This window comes from Caloenas nicobarica, chromosome 1 (genome assembly GCF_036013445.1).
Source record: "Caloenas nicobarica isolate bCalNic1 chromosome 1, bCalNic1.hap1, whole genome shotgun sequence".
NCBI classification, from domain to species: Eukaryota; Metazoa; Chordata; class Aves; order Columbiformes; family Columbidae; genus Caloenas; species Caloenas nicobarica.
Genome location: NC_088245.1, coordinates 835666 through 852772, shown reverse-complemented (window position 1 = coordinate 852772; position 17107 = coordinate 835666). Strand labels below are relative to the sequence as shown.

General features: G+C 57.7%; 1 protein-coding gene across 5 annotated transcripts in view; it reads right to left on the bottom strand.

The window, feature by feature from the left end:
• The window catches only part of SBF1 (SET binding factor 1), an 83615-nt gene extending 67038 nt beyond the window's left edge, over window positions 1–16577 (bottom strand). For all 5 annotated transcript variants that reach the window (XM_065627012.1, XM_065627014.1, XM_065627015.1 and 2 more), the window contains exon 1: window positions 16422–16577. In XM_065627012.1, coding sequence (XP_065483084.1) covers window positions 16422–16476 — 55 coding nt within the window. In that variant the 5' untranslated portion in view covers window positions 16477–16577. The remainder of the gene's footprint in view (window positions 1–16421) is intronic.
• Window positions 16578–17107: the final 530 nt, after the last annotated feature.

Below are 17107 nucleotides of genomic sequence, written 5' to 3'. Positions count from 1 at the left end.
CGGCTCTGTGAGTTCTGCAGGGCAGGACGTGCTTTCTTCCCACCCTATCAGCTTTATCCTTTGCTCGCCATCCATCTTTCCCCACCAATTTTGGGTTCCCTGTCATCATTCTCAGCACGGTGCGGTGTTTCTCACGCAGCTCATCCACCCGCCTGCAGCACGACAGCTGCTCGCTCCTCCAACCTTTGAGAATCCTGCCCGACCTGCCAGGACCTGCTGCCCAAGCTGCCTGACCCACACCTTGGTGCACGAGGACACCACCTGTGCCGCCTGGTGCACGAGGTCACCACCCGGCTGCCCGCATCCCTCAGGTGACGCTTCACGGGGCGATGACAAAGGCAGCACAACAATCAGTGTCCACCCAGAGCTGAGCACTGGGGAGAGAAAAGCAGGAACCGCTTGCTCTGGGAGTACCCTGGGCCTTGGAGGAGAACGTCCCGCCGCCACGGCCTGTGCTGCTCCACCTTCACACACACCGGGGAAACACCTGCAACAAGCGCTTTCTGGGACAAGACCTGAAATATTTCCCATCCTCGGCCTCGGTGCTGCTCTCGCCCCCCAGCCCTCAGCTCCTGCCCGGCTCCTCGCCCCCAGCACAGACTGAAAGGAAAGCAATGCAAATATCCTATTTTAATATCAATTTAAACCTGTAAAGAAGACTGAAAGTGTTAAAGTCACATTGCATTTGTCCCTCGTTGCATTCCCGTGGTGCACAGCACAGTGTGCTCTGCAACGTGGGCGTGCTGCCCCACCAGCCAATGTCCCTCCCCGGGGAATAAATCACACCTACACCTACTACGGCAATTCTGCAGCTTATCGCGTGTAATAAAACACTGGATGTGCCATTTACCATTTTCTAACATATATCCAAAGGCTTTTTTATTTGGGATTTCTGCCCAGCTGCCTATGAACAATAGTATTCAACCACTATATACATATATACACACACACGCACATTTATATATAAATGACACCTTCCTCAAGCCCGGCAGGATTGGTTCCACTAACTTGGAGATGATTATCAAACTTTGATCTCTTGAGAGTATTTTGGGGCCCATACAAGAACCAGCACGTGTGTGAGTGTTTGATTTCAACCTGTCTGGTGTCAGGCAGCCAGTGTCACACACAGGGACAGCTGGAGCACAGGCCGGGGGGCAGCGATTGCTCCGCGGTGCCCGTGCACTGACCAGCTCCACGGGCTGGCCTGGATAGCATCACCAGAACAAGCCCATCGCCCACACAGCAGCTGTGTGCTGGGCTGCAGGCTGACGAACGCCAGGATTTATTAGGATCCAGCTGGTAGATACCGCCCTCCCTCTGGAACATATTCCCTAAGCTATCAGGACTGTTTTCCTCGGAGGAGCTGCGTTATCCATCTTCTCCGCTTGTACAACTAGAAATACATAAAACTGGACATAAAACCGGGCCAACAGCTGAACAGAACCATTGCGGACAAAACACCCAGGATGAAATCACGCACGCTGCTCTCGTGGCGCAGCGGCTCTGATCCTCGGGCACAACGCGCATGTCCAGGGTATTACGCGTTTTCTCACTGTAACCATTCTCATCTCCTGCAGCACAGCTCCGCACAGCCACTGTTGTTCTTCAGGTGACAGATAATTTTCCTGGTCCCCTGAGCATGTTCCTAAAGCCCCGTCACCCAAACCTGGAGCACTGCAGGGAGATCCGGGGACCTGGGAAAGAGACGCAGGATTCAGGGATCAACCAAACGGTGAGCAGGGCACTGAACGGAGAAAACACCAAAAATACTGTCATATCCACCTCTGAACCATACACGTTGTCCAAGGAGGAGAATAAGGGAGATGCTTTCAGGAAAATCCTCCATTTGAACCGGGAGTGCTTCAGACCCGCAGCACTCCCATGGCCAAAGTGGGAGTCAGGGGACATTAAATACCATCATTACCCTTTAACGCCAAGGATGCGTCTGCTTTCTGTGGGCTGACAAAACCTGGACAGAACTTGTGACTGGTTTTAGGGGAGCTGTGGTTGGTTGAGGGTTTTGGTTTGGGGGGTTTGCGTTTTTTTTGTTTGTTTTACTAACTCCACAAGGGCATCTACCCACCCTGGGTACACCCAGTGCTCCCACCAGACCCTTCGGCTCCCAAACCCAAATCCCTGTCTCTGTCACAACACCCAGGATGTCACACCACCACCCCACGGAGGCGAGAACAACAGTGCTTCCCCTTTTAGTCACACACGCTTCCTAGACCTTCATTCCCAGGACGTTTCTTCTCACCTTCCACTTCATGTGGACTCACAAACACTTTATAAACCCACAAGCTGTGAAAGAAAATGGCACTTCTGATGGTAAGCCCAGGCAGCACTGACACCAAGAGCATCGCTGCCTCCACGTACCCCGATGGACCATCACCACCACCATCATCACCCCTCGTGCCATCGGACAGGACTTCACCGCCCTCGGCTGCTCCGTGACTGAGCCACCCCGGCTTTCACGGCACCTCCCACCGCGTCCTCGGCTGGAACAGATTCCTCCAAGCAAATGACTCAGAGGACCAAAGCCCCTGCGCTTCCATGAAACACTCGTCTCGTGACTTTACCCACCAACCAGCCTGCAGCGCCTGAGTTTCTAGAGAAACGGCGCTTGCAGTGCCCTCTGTTCGTTCCAGCGCATCAGATGATAAACTGTATTTATTCTCCTCAGCCTGATGCCACCTGGGATTTTTCACATCCAGAAGAAAGGGCCAGGACATGCCCATGGATGCATGGATGCTTATGAAGCGCTTTTACGAAAAAGTAGCAGCTTTTTCTTGGGCAAAACCTTATCTGAAAAGGCCCAGACCATAATTAAATAGAGATTACAACACTTATCTTGCAGAAGTCTGCCTAACTCCTGTATTGAGCCAGATAACCTTGCCATTAGACCCTTCAGCACACCTCTGAGCAGGTCAGACAAGAGCTGCATACCCCTGAAGCGGTGTTTTACAACACCCAGTACGTTCTTGCCAAAAACCCAGTTCTCTGGGTTTATTTTCCTTTGCTGTCCAGCAGGTCTGGTGCAGCCCTCCTCTCCTCCAGGTCCAGGAGCCGTGTCAGCCAGGTCTGCACCCCCGTCCAGGGCTGAACAGACCAGCACAAACCCCAAAAGCTGGCAGTGCCATTCTGCACTTCACCAAGAACGGGAAAAAACAGCATTAATGTCATTTAAAAGAATGGTATTAAGCATCCATCTCCATAACGCTGCTTCACAAGATGCCATTTCAAATGGCTACTTGCTCTATGGTCTTGAATTTTGGCCTCATATTTTTCCCTCAGAAATACTAATTGAGAAAGTCCCATAAATAAGCCCTGAGGAAGGGACAGCTGGCCAGAAGTGGCAGGAATGTCCCCTGTGCCAGCACCCGCAGAAACCCCAACGCCGTGCCGGAGCAAACACTGGGGCTGGAGGTGGCCATGGCCACCAGGAGAAGCATCTACACTCCAAGGGCTGTGGGGCATTGGAACAGGCTGCCCAGGGCAGTGCTGGAGTCACCATCCCTGAAGAGTTGGACAGATGGACATGAGGTTCTCAGGACATGGGGCAGTGCCAGGGTGGGGGATCAGTTGGACTCCATGATCTCAAGGGGCTTTTCCAACCAAAATGATTCAACGACTGGGCCCCTCAGGTCCAGAAGGACAGGGAACTGCTGGAGAGAGTCCAGCGCAGCCACGAAGATGCTGAAGGGAGTGGAGCATCTCCCGGGTGAGGAAAGGCTGAGGAGCTGGGGCTCTGAGCTGGAGAAGAGGAGACTGAGGGGCGACCTCATTCATGGTTATAAACACGTAAAGGGTGAGTGTCAGGAGGATGGAGCCAGGCTCTTCTGGGTGACAACCAGTGATAGGACAAGGGGCAATGGGTGCAAACTGGAACACAGGAGGTTCCATTTAAATACGAGAAGAAACTTCTTCCCGGTGAGGGTGCCAGAGCCTGGCCCAGGCTGCCCAGGGGTGTTGTGGAGTCTCCTCTGCAGACATTCCAACCCGCCTGGACACCTTCCTGTGTAACCTCATCTGGGTGTTCCTGCTCCGGCGGGGGGGTTGGACTGGATGAGCTTTCGAGGTCCCTTCCGATCACTGACATTCTGTGATTCTGTGACAGCAAGAGCTCCCTGCCTGCAGATCGCAGACAGTCCCACCACAGCCACCTCCACAACCAGTGCTGAAGGATCCCACCAGCTTAACCCTCTCCGCTGTCCCCCAAACGCCACGTTGAACCGGGGCTGCACGTCGGTGCCGGGGCAGCTCTGGGGACGAAGCGGCTCGGGCGGCAGCTGGAGCTGCTCTGTAAACAGCTCGTTCTGACGAGACACGAGGCCAAACCATACGGCAAACCTCCAGTTCGTGCATCGGCCTTTTAAAAGACGTGCAAGATCCTGACATCCTCCACGGAGAGAGATTTCCAAAAGACGCAACGTTTTTAAAAGGTATTTCCATAAAGGAGAGTTGTCAAGATGACTTAAGGTCAAAAGAAGAGCATCAACATTCCCATCCTCTGCATTAATATGATGTTAGAGTGGCCTGGACTTAGAGGAGAAAAACTAACCAGGGATGTAAAAAAAAAGATGGAAAGGTTAAAACAGCGAGGATGCAGATCAGAATGTGAAACGAGCAGAGCAGCCTTCAAACACAGCCAGAAACCAACCCAAACAGGGAAGAAAAGAACAAGATCAGGGAAAACATGGACCAGAGTCAAGAGCTGAGCGAAACCTGGAGAGTCTGAAGCCAAAGACAGAAGAACAAGAAGTTCGATGCGCTGAAGCAGCGGCAGAAATCCCGACACAGAGGGTGCAGGGACAGGACAGACGGGTCAGGCCAGCACGGCCGCTGCTTTACCAACATTTTCGAGGAAATCCTCAGATGGGACCTCATGTTTCCCTGTCCATAGAGACGTGCTCATTGTGCCGAGCTAAGGGAAGCAGCACTAGAATGGACTGGAAAATTAAAAATATGTGCAGGGAACAACACCAGCCAGGGTTTATCCCAGAACTGAAGTAACAAAACATGAAAGATCCACCTGATGCCTCAGGATTGCTTTTTGTTGCCATCTCCTTTTCAAATAAATACAATTACAAGTAAAGGTGTTCCTCTGACTCAAAACCACAGGACAATCTGGGAGATGACACTGACAGACGAGCAGTGGCCGTGGAAGACAGACCGGTTGGGGCTGCAGGAGCTCTGTGGATCCCCAGCCCACCTGCTCACGCAGGGTCACAGAGCAGATCGCACAGGATCCCAGGGGGTTTGAATGTCTCAGAGAAGGAGACTCCACACCCGCTCTGGGCAGCCTGCTCCAGGCTCTGGCACCTCCCAGCAAAGAGCTCTCAGATGCCAGCGGCACCAACACGCTTCCAGAGACCTCTCTCCAGGCATGACACAGAACAGCCACAGAACCACTAAAATTCAGCCCAACGCCTCGGTAAGCACACTGGGCTGCATGAGGCCGTACAGCACTTGCATGCTCAGGCAGCTCATAAAATCATTTTGGTTGGAAGAGACTCTCCAGATCACAGAGTCCACCCGTTCCCCAGCCCTGGCACTGCCCCATGTCCTGAGAACCTCATCTCCGTCTGTCCAACCCCTCCAGGGATGGTGACTCCAGCACTGGAAGAAATTGGTCCCCAGATCCAATCTCAGCCTCCCCTGGTGCAACTTGAGGCCGTTTCCTCTGGTCCTGGCGCTTGTTCCTGGGGAGCAGAGCCTGACCCCCCTGGCTCCAAGCTCCTTTCAGGCAGGTCAGAGATCAGAAGGTCTCCCGTCAGCTCCTGTTCTCCAGCTGAACCCCCAGCTCCCTCAGCCGCTCCCATCACACTTGTGCTCCAGCCCCTCACCAGTTTCCTTACCCAATTTAACATCTCATATAGATCTAATGAACAGGAACCATCACACTAAGCCCGGGTTTAATCTCCCGCCGGGCCAAGCAGGCGCAGGTGCAGCGGGATGAACATCCCAGCCTGCACAGCAGCTTCCACACGCGGCTGCCGCTGAGGCAGCAACTTCTTTCAAACACCACCACAGGTACTGTCATCCACAGAAATATCTAACACATCATTAGACACAGTGTTTAAGCTCCTTGCCTCATTGATAACTCATAAGAGACACTCCTGCAGATAATTACTGCATAAATCAGCACGAGCCTCACTCTTCTCATTAGGAAGGTAAATTGGAGCAGTCTATCTTCAGTACACTGCACTTCGCCACGCACATGGTCTGACCTCCTTCCTAACCAGCAGCTAAGTTCCCATTTATCTCATCCAGGAGCTCATCTCTCCTGGTTTCTAACCACCCACCTTTGCAAGGGAACCCCTGCCGCGCCAGCCCAGCTGCTGGCAAAGCCAAAGTGCCACCGGCATGCTGCTTCGTCACCGACACCAGCATGTGCCATCCACGAGAGCTGCGGTTTCACTCATCTCAAAATACAAACTCCTTGCTGGTAGCCCTGCTGCCACCGCAACGCTCCTGAAGAGTACTTAAAAATACTTAAAAGTGCTTAAAAGGGGCCGAGAAGAAAGATGGGAACAGACTTTTGAGCAGGGCCTGTTGCGATAGGACAAGAGGTGATGGTTTTAAACTAAAAGAGGGGAGATTCAAACTAGGAAGGAAGAATTGTTGCCCTGAGGGTGGTGAGAGCCTGGCCCAGGTTCCCAGAGAGGTGGTGGATGAACCATCCCTGGAGACATCCCAGGCCAGGCTGGACGGGGCTCTGAGCAACCTGAGCTGGTGCAGATGTCCCTGCTCATGGCAGGGGGCACTGGGGGAGCTGGGAAGGGCCCTTCAACACAAACCATCCTGTGATTCTAAGAAGTTGAAGCAAACAATTGTCCTTCAGCTTTGCCTCGTCCGGCACTGAGCAGAGATGTTGTGTTTGGAGGCAAGCATGGGACAGCGGGACAGCAGGACAGCATCCCCGCTCTGCGCGGCAGCAGCTGCGCTGCCCGATTCTGCCACCCCAGTGCTCCCGCAGTCCCTCGGGGTGACCCCGGCCGCGCCGGAGGGACGGCCAGCACCGGGCAGATGGCACCGGGCAGACGGCACCAGGCAGCGGGATGAGCAGCCGGCACTGGCAAAGGTACAGGCAGGGAGAGGAGACGTGCAACCCCGTGTCACCTCCCCAGGGCTGAAGCTCCTCTTGCTCACCTTGGGAGGTGCATTTCCCAATTCAGCACTGGAACGATACAGCTGGACACCTGGCAGATGAGGACGGGGACAACCAGCACCGACACCACCGCTGTGCTCAGGCACTGCCCCGGGACACACACCCGTCCTAGAGCAGCACACGCCGCCAGCGCTGACACGAGCACGTTGATGCTGCAACAACCGCCGGGATATTACGGCCACAGGACCTCGCACTGTGACCCAAAAACACCAGCGGGTTCTCCCTGTACCCAGCACCCCCGCAGCAGCCTGACCAGCAACTGCAGCTTGTCATTTACTACAGGATGTTCCAGGTCTCAAGTAACAGACACACATCTCAGTTCTCAAAACTTTAGATGCACGATTGCAGGTGACTATAACAAACCCAAAACGAGAAATGTTGGGGTAAGGACCCTAAAACAAGGGCAGAAGTCTTTCCCCACTCTAAAAGAGTAACATTCATCAAATCGCAGAATCATTTTGGTTGGGAAAGCCCCACGAGGTCATGGAGTCCAACCATAACCCAGCCCTGGCACTGCCCCATGTCCTGAGAACCTCATGTCCGTCTGTCCAACCCCTCCGGGGATGGTGACTCCAGCACTGCCCTGGGCAGCCTGTTCCAATGCCCCACGGCCCTTGGGGGAAGAAATTGGTCCCCAGATCCAACCTCAGCCTCCCCTGGCGCAACTTGAGGCCGTTTCCTCTGCTCCTGGCGCTTGTTCCTGGGGAGCAGAGCCCGACCCCCCTGGCTCCAAGCTCCTTTCAGGCAGGTCAGAGATCAGAAGGTCTCCCCTCAGCTCCTGTTCTCCAGCTGAACCCCCAGCTCCCTCAGCCGCTCCCATCACACTTGTGCTCCAGCCCCTTCCCCAGCTCCGTTCCCTTCTCTCAACTCGCTCCAGCACCTCAAGGCCTTTCTTGGCGTGAGGGGCCCCAAACTGCCCCCAGGACTTGAGGTTTGGCCTCCCCAGTGCCCAGCACAGGCCGGTCACTGCCCTGGGCCTGCTGGCCACACCAGTGCTGATCTGTTACCGCAGTTTTGGAGCAGCATTAACTCAGATGCTGCCAAGAGCAACGCGGTCTCAGCCCGGGGTCTGCAGGAGATGCTCCTCTCCAGCTGCAGAGCCGAGACCCTGCGGAACATCACGGCCGCGACCCCTGGATCAGAAGCTGTCCGCGTCTGGGGGGGGTGAACAGCACCTCCAAAGGGCACGGGTCCTTCGTCCTCTCCTTCGATGTCATCTGCAGAAAGGCTGCAACTCTGCAGACTAAAAAGCGCGGTTATCTGGGCAACTGGCACATTTTTGAGACCTCTGGTTTGGGGAGGAAGATGCTGTACAGAGATGAGATAAGCAGCCTGACGAGTTTTCTGCTCCACTTCCTCCAGCTACCCACAACACAAAAACACGGCTAATGAACAGAGACAGAGCAGCTCAGTTTTTTTCCTCCCCAAAAAACTTCCTGCTGCATCATCTTGATCAAAAAGCATTCAGAAACATAAAAATAATGTGCAAGACTATCCAAATCTCAGTTACAAGGCGGCAGCAGCTGCCAAATGTGCAGACTGTTCCCTGCAAGCGACACGTGGCACTTTTGAGCCACACCATAAACAAAAACCGATCGGAACTGGCACACAGAAAGGCCTTTGCCTCGAAGACGAAGGGCCCTCGCGCTGTCCTCCGCCTGCCCCGTCTCACCAGTAACCGCTGCCACTGCACCCAACCCTCCCTTGCTTCTTCCAGTTGCAAGACTGGGAGGGATGAGCATGCTCTGAGAATTCCCAGCAGCAGGATGATCCCTGCCCCGAGGCGCCTGCGGGCTCCCGGTGTCTGCTTTGCCACAACACGAGTATTTAGTGGCAAAAAGCTTTCCAGCCGCAGAGAGGAACAGACAAGCAGCCGGCCCCGGAAAGCTTCGCGCCACCCTCACGGTGAGCGGCGCAGAGAAAAGCTCTCTGGCTCAGCAGGGCCATCCCACCGCTGCCCTGGTACCCCCGGGGTGACGAACCAAAGGGGTTTTCACGGTGAACTTCTCCTCTGGCCCCGGCACCTCGGCGGGAGATCCCCGGGGACACAGCCGGGCAGCCTGCGGAGCCCCAGGGCACATTGCTCATTTGGGCCAAGTCGCCTTTGTTTGTGTTTTCAGCATCCATCAAACCGCAGCTGCTTCCCAAGCCTTGCAGCCCAGTACCAGAAACGGGAGCATGACGCTTGCTGCAAACAAAGGCTTCGGATTCCTGCTCGCACCGAGGTAAATATGAGAAGCAAAAAAACAAATTTGCAAAATTCTCACTGGCAGTAAACAAACTATTACTAACAGTTGAAGAATCTGGTTACAACATCTATTTTAGACTGATCTTCCTCCTCAGGTTCACCCACCTTCCCGAAACCATGACACAGGTGTGACGCAGCCACACGAGCACCAGCTGCCCTCTTGGTGACAGTCGCAACAACACGAGTTTCTGGCAATTAAATCCGCTGGTGACAGCAGAGTCTCCTCGCAAAGGGGAGACAGGACTAGACCAGAGCGTTAATGCTTTTGTGCCAATTTATCCTGCGCAGGTATTGCTCCAGGCCCAAAATGACTCATCCCACACTGATAGAAAATACATTTATTCCCCCATGAAAAACAAGGATCACCCAAGATGAGGTAGAGAGAATTTTCCATCTCAACTTAAGCAACACCACAGGTTTACAATGCGCGGAGGCGAGCCCGTGGAAAGCTTTACACCGAGATGCTTCTTGTGCCATATTTAGACCATTTCAAAGCATCATCCCACTCAGTGACCTTTGGGAAACGGAGCTGCCAACCACACAAGACAACCACGGGCAGGGGCTCCGGCTGCCCCGGCACCACGGGAGAGGCTGTGGGGAGCGTGGACCGAACCGAGCGCCGGCAGCCACAGGGGAAATGGTGCTGCTGGAGCGGTGCAGTGGGAGGTGCACGAGGAAGAGTGTGGGCAGCAGGGCAGGGAGGTTGTTCCTCCCCCTCTGCTCTGCCCTGGGGAGGCCCCATCTGCAGAACTGGGGCCAGTGCTGGGCTCCTCAGTTCGAGAAGGACAAGGAGTCACTGGGGACAGTCCAGGGAGGGACACAGAGATGCTGAGGGGTCTGGAGCATCTTTGTGCCGAGGAAAGGCTGAGAGAGCTGGGGCTGCTGAGCTGGAGAAGAGAAGCTGAGAGGGATCTGATCACTGGGCTCAATATCTCCGGGTGGGTGTCAGAGGATGGAGCAGACTCTGTTCAGTGGGGCCCAACGCCAGGGTGAGGGGCAATGGGCACAGACTGAAACACGGGAGGGTCCATGTGAACAGGAGGAGAAACTTGTTTGCTGGGAGGTGCCAGAGCCTGGAGCAGGCTGCCCAGAGCGGGTGTGGAGTCTCCTTCTCTGAGACATTCAAACCCCCTGGGATCCTGTGCGATCTGCTCTGTGACCCTGCGTGCGCAGGTGGGCTGGGGATCCACAGAGCTCCTGCAGCCCCCCCAGCCCAGGGTGCTGTGAAACTGGAAGTGCTGAGACCTATCAAAGACAAGACCAACCCCACCACTCTGTCCATTGGTCCTGGCTGAGGGAAGCTCAAATCCCACGTTCCTGTCAAGCATCTGACTCCTCGGTGTTTGATGTGCAGCGCACAGAGCTTCTCTTCCTGGGAAAAGGTTCAAAGAGAACAACAGGAGTATTAACAGAGCATCTGGGATCAGGGGAGCTGCGGTTCCCGACCACCCGGCGTGACCTGGATGCTGCGGCATGGGGCTGGTCCCTGCTGGGGACGGGGTGACCCTTGGACAGGCAGCCGCACCCCGGCTGCAACATTCCCCTGCCACAAGCAGCCAAGCACCTGCACAGCAGATAAGACAGCTTTGCACGTGGCGTTTACACGGGTTAATCACATCCCCTCCTTCCCAGGTCCCCTCTGCAAGTATTTATCCAGCAAGCAGAGCTTGCTGTTAGCAACCACCGGCAGCATTTCAGTGTACGGAGGTTTTGCTAGATGTGCGCGTTGCAAGAGCCCAGTCTGAGTCAAAGCGATGAGTCACTTGGCCGGGTCTGCGCACGACCGAGCAAAGCGTATTTTTACTGCCAGTTCAAAATGCTCCCGCCCGCGAGAGCTGCATGGACACCGCGCAGCACAGAGTGCCCGGCAGGCTCTGGGGCTGAAAATCACTCAAAACAGAGGTGGGACAGTAAGAGGAGGGGCTATGAGAGCTCTGCTCTGCCTGGCGGACTGAGCTGCAGCTCCTCTGGCTTTCGGCGTTAGCCCTCAGCTCCTCACTCCCAGCATCGGCTGCAGGGAAAGCCCAAGGGGCAAAGGAGATGCGAGCAGCTCGGGGAGCGCAGGCCCCATCGCGCCTGCAACCTCCTCCCTCCAACCTCTGCAAAGCTGCTTCAAAGGCTTCGCGGAAAGAGACACCCCGAGCAGGGAGGCAGCTTCCTCCCAACACCCACCCCTCCCTCCCACAGAAGCTCCGACCCAGAATTAACGCACCCAAACCCCAGCCCGACTGCAGGAGCAGCGAGGCGTTCAGAGGGAGCTGAACACAACAGCGCAACGCCCCGTCCTGCACGACCGCAGAGAAACACGGAAAACGCTGCGGCCTCGCCAGCCCCTCCCGGGCTGTCCACCCCTGGGAGCAGCGGCAATCGGAGTTTGGATGAGAAATGTCGGGGCTGGGGAGGGCTGGACAGCTGCACGCTCGGACACAGCTAGAAACCGGAGCAGATCATCAATGGCTTATTCAGAAATGCGCATATTCTAAACCTCCCTCTTTTTGCTTGTTTGTTTTCTAGATCCCCACGGGAAGGGGCCATGGCTCATTCGGTGCTCCCTAGAGAAAACTCTAAGATAAGCCCTTCATCAACACTAACTGTGTTTTGGAATTGAGCTGTTCTGCACTCTGAGACACAGAGAAAAACTTCTGGGATCCCGATGCAAAAAGCAGCCAGCAGTCCTGGCTTTGCAAAGCAGTCATTTGTCTGGATCGGTGCTGAGAGCCAAGAGATTTTAAAACACCCGTTTACAGAGAATAACGTGAGCAATCACGACACAATATGACAAACTCTCATGTATGAAAAGACCCAATTCTCACTGCCAGGGCGCATTTAGCTCCACATGTTTACCCTGAAACACGCAGCCCCTCTCCCGAGCAGCCACGGCTGCAACCACAACCAGCCGGGACACACGGACAGCAGGGTCGGACACACGGCCAGCGGGGCCAGGCAGCTGCAGCTCCTCCTGGCAGTGTGGGTGCTCTGCTTCCCTGGACACAACCCCTTGCACACCTTGAGAACCGGGAGAAGTGCTGGACGCCGGCACAGCCCTTGGTCACGCTGGCTGGCCAGAGGGTCTCACGCTGAACTGCAATGACACCGGTTTCGCAGCCAGACAACACGTTTCTGGAAAGAGTTGAGTTCTTTCTCCCATCTTTCCAGACGAGCAGAGACGCTGCTCCCAGCAGTCACAGTGACTCTGCAGCACCAGCCCGCATGTGACGGGGAGGACAAGGCTCCGCACCAGGGGCAGGTGCCGACTGAGAACCCCGGCAAACCCTGCGGACACACCGGGTTCCACCATCACAGCACCAGCGAGACCCACACCGGCTCTGCCAAACCCCGCTTGCTCCAGCCGGTCTCTCTCACTTTCAGTTTTGTTCCCACAAAACTGCTGAGCTACGTTCACACCTTGTGAGGACAGGCTGAGAGAGTTGGGCTGTTCAGCTGGAGAACAGAAGCTCTGGGGAGACCTTATTGTGGCCTTTCCAGACTTGAAAGGGGCCCATATGAAAGATGGGGACAGACTTCTGAGTGGGGCCTGTTGTGACAGGACAAGGGGTGATGGTTTTAAACTAAAGGAGGGAGATTCAGGCCGGACATGAGGAAGAAATTGTTGGCCCTGAGGGTGGTGAGAGCCTGGCCCAGGTTGGCCAGAGAGGTGGTGGCTGAACCATCCCTGGAGACATCCCAGGCCAGGCTGGACGGGGCTCTGAGCAACCTGAGCTGGTGCAGATGTCCCTGCTCATGGCAGGGGGGGCACTGGGGGAGCTGGGAAGGTCCTTCCAACCCAAACTATTCTACCATTCCACCTCTGGAGATGATGCAGAGCATCCCAGCAGATATTGCCCTTTCACTGTCCCCAGCCGCAAACCCATCCCTGCCCAACCATTAACCAGACCGGCACACGAACCCCATGCAGCCGTGGGCAGAGCAGAGCCCCCTCCCCGCCACACAAAGGGTCCCATCCAGCCCCATGCAGCCAGCCGAGCCCCCCGGGCCACTGGGCTGTCCTGTCCCCCCGCAGCGCCAGCCCCGGTTCGGTTCTGGCTGGCAGGGAGGTGCCGGCACAGCACAGCCGCGGCAGAGCGGCCTGCCGCCCAGCTATGGCTCTGAGACTAACCCAACCTGTCAAGCAATTAGTCACTGGCAGATGAGAGCAGCGTGCCCTGCCTCCAAACATTATCTAAGCTCCCTGCAGGGAGGGGGGACACGAAAACAGGGCAGAAACAGAAAATGGGGAGTAAGCGTTAACATATTGATCCCAAAAATCAAATAACCCATACCAATCCTCGCATCCTTAGCGGAAAGATGCTCGGGATGCTCAGCAGGGCCTGGCATGTCACTCGGACACACATCTTGCTCCAAACCGCCAGGCACACAGCCCAGGGCGCTCAGCACCCGCAGACTGCGGTAGGAAAGGGTTTTGCTTTAGCTATCACTGGCCAGAACAGACATTTACAGGGCGCCGGATGAGGGTGCCCCAACCCCAGGGTACCTCAGCACCACCTGCGAGGCCGTTATCGCAGCAGCAGGGACAATTGGCTCTGCAGTGGAAGGTCCCCAGGGTGTCCTGGACACCTCTCCCCACCTCATAGCTTTGCCATGCTGGAGGACAACAGCCACATCTCTTCTGTCGACCACCCCAACAGAGGTGCCGAACTCTCTGCCGTGCCAGCAGCCAAAAGCCCGCCCGCGCTGTAAACAGCGAAGTGGATCATGGCCAAACACCCCGGGATGCAGAGTGCCCCCCGCGGGCGCGGAGGCAGCGCCCAGGTCCCGTCCATCCACCGGGACGGGGAAGCGGTGGCCCCGCAGACCTCGAGCAGCAATGCCCAGCCAAAATACAACCGAGGGCAGTCCTGCAACCGCCACCTACGTCACTAATTAAAACCACTTTGCTGGGAGCAGAGCTAATGACACCGTGCCTTTGCCTCCCGCTTCGAGGGCTCCCAAACCCGAGGCCAGCAGCTGAGGTCGGGCAGCCTCGGGCTGGACATTACACACACTTTTACCAGGACAGGCACCACCGGACACGTGCCGCAGCTGGTGGCAGCTTTTTACACTACCGCAACCTGCTCATGGATCTCAAGTCACAGCTGGATGTCTTGCCAAGGTCTCTACCAGGCTCAATACAAGTGCGTTCCGCTCAGTTCTGCCGCGGGTATGCTACAGATGAGATTTTTAAAATTTAAAGTCAGTCAAATGCAATTAATTACTTGTGAGCTCTTTCCTTTCTAATGTCCCACAGCAATCAACCACTTCACCTCGGAACACTGTCCGTCTCCTCCAAATGAGTCTCAGACAACACTGGGAAGATGTGTGGCATAAACTGTTCCCTTCTGAAACTCAGATTTCCTAGTCTCAAGACAAGGAATGCAAGACTAAAGTGCTCACCTGCTCCATAAGCCCCACCATACCCCACCAGTCACCAACCACTACAAACCACCCCCAGACTGATGCCGCAAATATCAGCTGCAGCCCCACAAGGGAGGCTGAGGCGAGCAAGACAATGCAGAAGGAGATGCTCAGAGGCCCCGGAGAGGCACTCGGAAGAGAGGCAAAGACAACACAACTAAAAGCATCACCCAGATGCTCCCGAGAGGCCACTACATCTGCTCCAGGGCCAGCATCCCAGGGCAGCTCCCACAGGCGACTCCCGTTCCAATGCTATGGGATGCTGGGACACTAGGGACAGACGCCTACAATAACGGTAATAAACCGCCCCGCCTTCTGCAGTGGAGCCCCAGCCTGCTGAGGAACCAGAGAGACAGCAGATCAGCACCGGGATCTGCACCGAGCAGCACAAACGCTCGCATCCCAATGACCCCGCAGCCGCTCTGAGCGTTAATGGAGCTCTGGGCCTCAGCAGCCGCTCCAAGTGTTAACAAAACCCTCTCTCAGCCTCAGCATCTTCCCATCACAACCAACCCCGCGGCTCCGCAGGCGCTGTGTGGAAAGGGATTCCCTCTCCTCGGCTCCCAGCGCAGTTACACAATTCCAGCCAACAGCTGCTTCTGTGAATGTGCGATTTGGGGAACAGATGCTCTTGGTGTGCGCACTGCAAGAAAGTCCTTACTTTAGGTCAACTTAATGTCATTTATAATGCCGACAAAGCTCATATTTACCACAACCAGTGGAGCGCAAGAGGGCAGAAGAAAACACCGCAGAAAGAGCCCCCAGACAAACTGAACCTCATGACCAAAACAAGCAACCCCAGCAGGTGAAGATGGCAGATGTGAGCAAGGACAGAGGGACGGGCTCTTCGGACAGACACACGGACACACTACAGCCCGTCCCGGGGCTGGGGCTGCACGGGGGAGCCGGGCTCGGGGCAGCCCCCGCACCCCACAGAGCAAAACCCCCGGCCCGGCGCGGCCGGCTCCGCGGGGGCCGGGGCGGGAGCGGGGGGGCAGCCGCTAGAACGCCAGAAACAGTAATTTGGCAGAACCGCACACGGACGCTTCTGGCCGCCGGTGACCGGGCACATGCCCACGAGCCCCGGGCCGGGGCAGCGGGAGCTGCGCGCACCCAGCGCCGGTGCTTCTGTCCCGGCCCGGCTGAGAGGGGCTGCCCGGGGGCGTCACCGGCCCGGGGGGAGCGGCCTGCGCCCCGCCCGGCCCTGCCCGGCCCTGCCCGCGGTCCCGAGCCGCCTCACGGGGCACGCAGGGAGCCCCGGCCGGCTGAAGGGCCCCGGGGCCGCCCCCGCCCCGCCGGTCCCCCCCCGGCCGCCGTTGCGCCGCAGCCCCCGGTACCGGCCGCTGTCCCGCCCGCCGGCCCAGCCGGGCGCCCGCCACGTCGCGCGGGGCGCCGCACCCCGGCCCGGCCCGCACCCCGGCCCCGCACCCCGGCCCGGCCCCGCGGCCCGGCCCGCACCCCGGCCCGCACCGCACCCCGGCCCGCGCGGGCCCGCCCGTGCCCCCCGCACCCCGGCCCCACGCACGGCGCCGCCCGCGCCCCTCCCCCGCGGCGGGTGACAGCGGCCGCGCCCCCCGCGCCGCCACTCACCGCGCTTGCCGGGGTCGTAGCCCACCAGGACGAAGTAGTCGGCCAGGCGGGCCATGGCGGGGCGGCCCCGCTGCGCCGCGCTCACAGCCCCGCCGCGCTGCCCGCCCGCCCGCGCCGACCGCCCACCGCCGCCATCTTGGCCCCTCGCGCGGCCGGCCCGGCCCGCCCGCACTGCGCCTGCGCAGCCGCCGCCGCGGGGGCGGGACCCCGCTCCCCATTGGGCGCGGCGCGAGAGGCGGGGCTGCGGCGCGGGGATCCCCGGCGGGGCGGGGCGGGGCGGGGCGGGGCGGGGCGGGCGGGGACCCCGGGTGGGCACGGACACGCGTGTGCAGGGATCCTGGGACACACCGACCCCGGGTGGGTACGGGCATGCGTGTGCGGGGATCCCCGGGTGGGCACGGACACGCGTGTGCACGGATCCCGGGACACACCGACCCCGGGTGGGCACGGACACGCGTGTGCGGGGATCCCGGGACACACCGACCCCGAGTGGGCACGGACACGCGTGTGCGGGGATCCCGGGACACACCGACCCCGGTTGGGCACGGACACGCATGTGCGGGGATCCCCGGTTGGGCACGGACACGGGTGTGCGCGGATCCCGGGACACACCGACCCCGGGTGGGCACGGACACGGGTGTGCGCGGATCCCGGGACACACCGACCCCGTGTGGGCACGGACACGC